Here is a 6,917-nt window from a genome sequence, read left to right on the forward strand (position 1 = left end):
GGACTGTACCTCAGTGAGGGTCAGTGTGTGTGGGACTGTACCCCAGTGAGAGTCAGTGTGTGTGTGGGACTGTACTCCAGTGAGGGTCAGTGTGTGTGGGGACTGTACCTCAGTGAGGGTCAGTGTGTGTGGGACTGTACCCCAGTGAGAGTCAGTGTGTGTGGGGACTGTACCCCAGTGAGAGTCAGTGTGTGTGGGGACAGTACTCCAGTGAGGGTCAGTGCGTGTGGGGACAGTCCCCAGTGAGGGTCAGTGCATGTGTGGACTGTACCCCAGTGAGAGTCAGTGTGTGTGGGACTGTACCCCAGTGAGGGTCAGTGTGTGTGGGACTGTACCCCAGTGAGGGTCAGTGATTTATGTACTGTGTCTGGGTTTTGCACTTTTTCTCTCTCCAGTTTGTGGACATTGACTGTTTATTTTACTTTCAGCTGAGTATCAGGGCTGAGTTGGGAGCGAGAGCCTCCAAGTTTCTGAGGAAAGGGAGCAGTGTTCCAGACGAGTTGCTGGTGGAGATTATTGTTGAGTGTATACGGTAAGTAGCATCATTGCAGGTGCCTGGTGTCCTTCTCCATTACTGGGTATGTGGAGGAAAAGGCTAAAACGGAAAGCTTGCAGGTTCCCAAGGTTTTACTTTGCATGAGGTTTCCATGTTTCTGTAATAAATTGATGAGTGTTCCTTGTGGGGTGTCCAGTTACATTAAACTATCCTGTGATAAACGTGTGAGCTTCCCTTGACAGACTGTGCACTGACCCTTCAGCAGCAACATCACCTGGCCTCCTGGTTTTCTTGCAGCACTCTGCCGGTGGATTGTGGCTGGATTCTGGATGGATTCCCAGTGACTGTTCACCAAGCCAAACTGCTGGAGAAGTGGCTGACTGGGGTTGACCCTGACAAAGCAGCAAGTAAGACCAAGAAGTCCAAGACCAGCCTGGTCTTTGACCCAAAAGCTCCCAAAGATCCTCCCCCTCCACGGCCCGCTCTGGACATCGCCATCCTGCTGGATGTTTCCGACAACACTGTCCTGGCTCGACATTCCGAGAGTACAAGTAAGGCAGGCTCCACAAACAGCTGACACTGCAACCGTTAGTATAACCGCATGGTGAGGGAGACACTGGGATAGAGTCTGGGATAGGGAGGGAGACTGGGATAGGGAGACTGGGACAGAGGGACTGGGATAGGGAGACTGGGATAGAGTCTGGGATAGGGAGGGAGACTGGGACAGAGGGACTGGGACAGAGGGACTGGGATAGGGAGACTGGGACAGAGGGACTGGGATAGGGAGACTGGGATAGGGAGACTGGGATCGGGAGACTGGGATCAGGAGACTGGGATAGAGACTGGGATATAGAGAGAGATTACAATAGAGACTGGGTTAGATAGACTGGGATAGAGTCTGGGATATAGAAACTGGGATACAGAGTCTGGAATAGAGTCTGCGATAGAAAGAGAGACTGGGATAGAGGGACTGGGATAGAGTCTGGGATAGGGAGAGAGACTGGGATAGAGAGACTGGGATAAAGTCTGGGATAGGGACAGAGACTGGGATACAGAGACTGGGATATAGAGAGAGACTGGGATAGAGACTGGGACCAGAGACTGGGATAAAGGGACTGGGACAGAGAGATTGGTATAAAGGGACTGGGATACAGAGTCTGGGATAGAGAGAAAGACTGGGATAGGGAGACTGGGATCGGGTGACTGGAATAGAGACTGGGATACAGAGACTGGGATAGGGACTGGGTTAGGGAAACTGGGATAGAGTCTGGGATAGAGAGTCTGGAATAGAGACTGGGAACAGAGACCAGGATAGGGAAACTGGGATAGGGGGACTGGACTGGAGGGACTGGCTTAGAGACTAGGATAGAGACAAGGATAGAGAGACAGGGATAGAAAGTCTGGGATAGAGAGATGGGGATGGAGAGCACAGTGAGGGAGACCCTGGGATATATAGAGTAATGGAGAGTTTCCACAGTTAATTATTTCTTAAAAGATTGATAAGTGAATGTGTTGCTAGTTGCAAATTGCAGTCTCTGTAGTTTGGACATTGACTCAGGCAGTGTTATCTCTCTCTTTCCCTCAGTCAGTTCGGTCTCTGGGAGTGAGAGCCTGAGATCAGGCAGCATGCAGCAGAGTAGCCAAAGCAATCTGGCTGTTACAGAAAGCAGCAGCCGTGAACAAGAGCAACTGGTGCCCCGGTGAGTGAACCCATTGTCACCCCTGACCTCCTGTCTTGATACCTGCCCCCAGTGAATTCCTGACAATGAACTCAGGGCCTCTGTTCATCCCTCATCGTGACCCTCGGCCTCAGTGAGGGGGTCCATAGTGACCCTCGGCCTCAGTGAGGGGCCCATAGTGACCCTCGGCCTCAGTGAGGGGTCCATAGTGACCCTCGGCCTCAGTGAGGGGGTCCATAGTGACCCTCGGCCTCATTGAGGGGTCCATAGTGACCCTCGGCCTCAGTGAGGGAGTCCATAGTGACCCTCGGCCTCAGTGAGGGGCCCATAGTGACTCCTGGTCACAGTGAGGGGCCCATTGGACTCAGTGAGTGACCCACAGGGAGCTCTGGCTTGACGAGGGACCCCATAATTACCACTGGCCTTATTAAGTGATCCTACCATGACCCCTGTTGCCAGTGAGTGACTCAACATAGAGCCCTTTCCCAGACAGTCAGCCTGCAATGCAGGAACCTGCAGTTCCCCGTGTCTCAGGAGAATGAACTAATCTCTGTGGTGGGACAGTTATAGGAATCAAGGATGGGGGTAATTGAACCTTGTAGATTTTCAGTTATTCAGGGAGAGACAGCAGAGATTCATGGCAGCTAGGTCATACCTGACAAACTTCTCTGAAATTTTTAAAATGGTGACTAAGGTTGTGGACAGGGGAATGTCTAATGGGTGGTGTTTATATGGATTTCCAAAAATAATTTGATAAAGTCTCACAGAAGGGAGACTTTAACTGAGGTAGTAGTCCATGGAATTGAGGACAAATTACTGACATGGCTGGGAAATTGTGAGTGGCAGGTGACAGAAAGGAGGAATAATGGGTGGGTGTTCACATTGGCAGGGTGTGACCATTGGTGTCCTACAGGGATCTGTGTTAGGGCCTCAGTTATTCACCTCGTCTATTAACAACTTGGATAGTGCCATAGAAAACTATATATCTAAGTTTGTTGATGACAAAGTTGGTGGCATAGTGTAGATGATAGCATAAAGATACAAAGGAATATTGACAAACTAAATGAATGTGTAAAACTGTGGCAGATGAAGTGCAATGTAAGGAAGCAAGAGGTTATTCATTTTATACATAAAAAAAGACAGATCAAGGTACTTTCTAGATGGTATTAAGTTAAATACAGTGGATATCCAAAGAGACCTGGGGGGTGTTCAGGTGCACAGATGTTCAAACTGACACAAACAGGCGCAGAAAATAATCAAGCCAGCTAATTAAATGCTGGCCTTTACATCTCAAGGACTGGGGTCTAAGGATGCAGACATTATTCTGCAGTTAGATAAAATCCTGGTTAAATTCTGTTTTGAGTACTGAGAGCAGATTTGGGCACCACACCTTAGGAAGGACATGTTAGCCTTGGAGAGAGTACAATGTGGTTTACAACAATGATACCTGGACTTCAAGGGTTAAGTAATGAGGAGAGATTATACAAATTAGACCTGTTTTCTCCAGAATTCAGAAAGTTAAGGGGTGGTCTGATTAAAATCATCAAGATATTAACAAGGAAAGACAGAGTAGATAAAGATAAACTATATCCATTGGTTGGGCATTCTAGATCGAGAGGGCATAGTCTGGGAATGTAGACCAGGCCGTTCAGGAGAGAGATGGAAATGTGTTGCTGGAAAAGCGCAGCAGGTCAGGCAGCATCTAGGGAACAGGAGAATCGACGTTTCGGGCATTAGCCCTTCTTCAGGAATGATATTAGAGAGATATTAGGAAGCACTTTGACACAGAATGACTGAGAGAAGTTTGGAACTCTCCCACAACTGGCAGTGAATGAAGGATCAGTTGTTAATTTTAAATCTGAGAGACTTGGTTTGTTCAACAAAGATATTACGGGATATAGGCAAAAGACAGGTATATGGAGTTAGGCCATAGATCAGCCACATCTCATTGAATGGTGGAACAGGCTTGAGAAGCTGATTGGCCTCATCCTGTTCCTGACTCCTAACTACCAGTGAACTGCAGCTGTTGTGAGACTGGCCTGGTGAAGAAACGTCAGCCAAATAATCCTAGTACATGAATATCCAGTGATTCTCCCCAACCTCCATCAGTAAATGAACCAAAGTGAGCCGTGACCCCTGTGACCCCACAGGGTTGATGGCTGAAGTCAGGATCTGGTGAGTCCCTGACTGTGTTAGTGTGACTGTGAGGTGGGCTCGGGGAGGGGCAGCTGGGTTATGATGTAACTGTGACTCCCCTATGGCTCCTTTCACAGACTCACGGGCTTTCTTGACCATTGGCCCAAGTTGGAGAAGTGGTTCGAGGTGAAACAGAAGATTCTGGTGAGGGTGAACGGGGAACTAGAGCACGCTGAGTTGTTGGAAAAACTGGAGCTTGTCTTGGTTGAAGCCTTGTACAAGAAACAATGTAAAGGTGAGAACTAACTTTCTCAGCAACACAAACTGTCAGCCTGTATCCATGGTCACAAACAGCTGAGTGTCAACCCTCACTGCGGTAATGTGTGGAAAATCAAACCTCACTATTTGTTGAGTTGTTACAAAACTTAAAGATTTTCTCAATGTCAATAAAGTTGCCAATTTACCTGATTTTCATAGAGTCACGGAAATCTACAGAAAAAGCCCTTCAATCCATTGAGTCTGCTCTGATCAAAAAACAACACCCTAAAACTATCTTCCAGCAGACCCAAGACCCAGACAGAGAGAAAGCATCAGATCAAGAACAAGAATACTATTTATTACAAGCAATTAAACTCTAGCTATAGGCAAACAGTTATAAATCATCAACTTATAACACCACTAATTCTAACTTTAATCCATTTATAATCTCCCCCTTAGACAGAGTAGATTCCTGTCATGGTAAACAATATGAATGAGATACCTTTACCCCAGTCCTTCGGATAATCCTGACAGTAAGCCCTTAACATGGTCTTCAGGGTCTGATACCACCTTTCCAAAGCTGACTGGGTTTCGGGAAGGTATGAACTTGATTTAAAGTGCTGTATGCCGAAACTATCTATGACTTTCTTAAACAGTCTAGCAATAAAATTAGACCAAGGCTGAGAGACTTGGATCTGTTCTTATTGGAGAGAAGAAGGCTAAAAGGGGGTTTGATAGAGACATACAAGATGATAGAGGATTAGACAGGGTAGACAGTGAAAGTCTTTTTCCTAGGATGATGATGTCAGCTTGTACGAGGGGGTATAGCTACAAATTGAAGGGTGATAGATTTAAGACAGATGTCAGAGGCAGGTTCTTTACTCAGAGAGTGGTAAGGGTGTGGAATGCCCTGCCTGCTAATGTAGTTAACTCAGCCACATTAGGGAGATTTAAACAATCCTTAGATAAGCACATGGATGATGATGGGTTGGTGTAGGGGGACGAGCTGAGAATAGTTCACCGGTCAGCACAACATCGAGGGCCGAAGGGCCTGTTCTGCGCTGGATTGTTCGATGTTCTATGTTCTACCAAGCATTCGCAGCAAGTGTTTCCTAAACATCCTCCACATTTCTGTCGTGCATTTCCCTGAGAACATCTGTTCCCAATTGAAGCTCAACAGTTCCTGCCTAATAGCATTGTAATTCCCCCCTCCCCCAATTAACTACTTTCCCATACTGTCTGCTCCTATCCCTCTCCATGAGTGTAGTAAAGGTCAGGGAGTTGTGATCACTATCACAAAATGCTCTCCCACTGAGATCTGACACCTAATCTGGTTCATTGCCCAGCACCAAATCCAATACGGCCTCCCCTCTAGTCGGCTATCTACATATTTAGTCAGGAATCCTTCCTGGACACACCTGGCAAAATCAGCCCCATCCAGACCATCTGCACTAAGGAGCTTCTAATCAATATTGGGGAAGATGAAGTCACCCATGACAACAACCCTGTTACTTCTGCACCTTTCCATTACCTGCCTCCAATCTGCTCCTCTGTGTTTCTGTTGCTACCTGGTGGTCTGTAGAAAGCTCCCAATAAAGCGACTGCTCCTTTCCTGTTTCTGACTTCCACCCATACTGACTCTGTGTTCAAACCCTCCTCAACGATCTCCTTTTCTGCAGCTGCGATACTATCCCTGATGAGCAATGCCACTCCTCCACCTCCCCCCACCCCCATTCCTTTTGAAACATCTAAATCCAGAAAATTCAACAAACATTCCTGCCCCTGTGATATCCAAGTCTCCGTAATGGCACACCATCGTAGCTCCAAATACTGATCCATGCTCTAAGTTCATCACCCTCATTCTCGATATTTCTTGTGTTAAAATAGACATATTTCAACCCATCACACTGACTGAAACTTTGCTCTATCAACTGTCTATCCTTCCTCACAGACTGTCTGCAAGCAGTATCTGCCTGTTCACCAGTGACCCCATCCTCTGATAATAGACAATAGACAATAGACAATCGGTGCAGGAGTAGGCCATTCTGCCCTTTGAGCCTGCACCACCATTCAATATGATCATGGCTGATCATCCTTAGTCAGTATCCTGTTCCTGCCTTATCTCCATAACCCTTGATTCCACAATCCTTGAGAGCTCTATCCAACTCTTTCTTAAATGAATCCAGAGACTGGGCCTCCACTGCCCTCTGGGGCAGAGCATTCCACACAGCCACCACTCTCTGGGTGAACAAGTTTCTCCTCATCTCTGTCCTAAATGATCTACCCCGTATTTTTAAGCTGTGTCCTCTGATTCGGGACTCACCCATTAGCGGAAACATGTTTCCTGC

At 47.1% G+C, this 6,917-nt stretch overlaps 1 protein-coding gene across 1 annotated transcript in view; it reads left to right on the forward strand.

Moving 5' to 3' along the window:
* Positions 1 to 395: 395 nt before the first annotated feature.
* The window catches only part of LOC122547410 (sperm flagellar protein 2-like), a gene marked incomplete at both ends in the record, with an annotated part of 17,769 nt that continues 11,247 nt past the window's right edge, over positions 396 to 6,917 (forward strand). The window contains 4 exons of the mRNA XM_043686036.1: positions 396 to 532; positions 794 to 1,047; positions 2,082 to 2,196; positions 4,449 to 4,606. Coding sequence (XP_043541971.1) covers positions 396 to 532; positions 794 to 1,047; positions 2,082 to 2,196; positions 4,449 to 4,606 — 664 coding nt within the window. The remainder of the gene's footprint in view (positions 533 to 793; positions 1,048 to 2,081; positions 2,197 to 4,448; positions 4,607 to 6,917) is intronic.

The sequence above is a fragment of the Chiloscyllium plagiosum genome, unplaced genomic scaffold, assembly GCF_004010195.1.
Source record: "Chiloscyllium plagiosum isolate BGI_BamShark_2017 unplaced genomic scaffold, ASM401019v2 scaf_6544, whole genome shotgun sequence".
NCBI lineage: Eukaryota > Metazoa > Chordata > Chondrichthyes > Orectolobiformes > Hemiscylliidae > Chiloscyllium > Chiloscyllium plagiosum.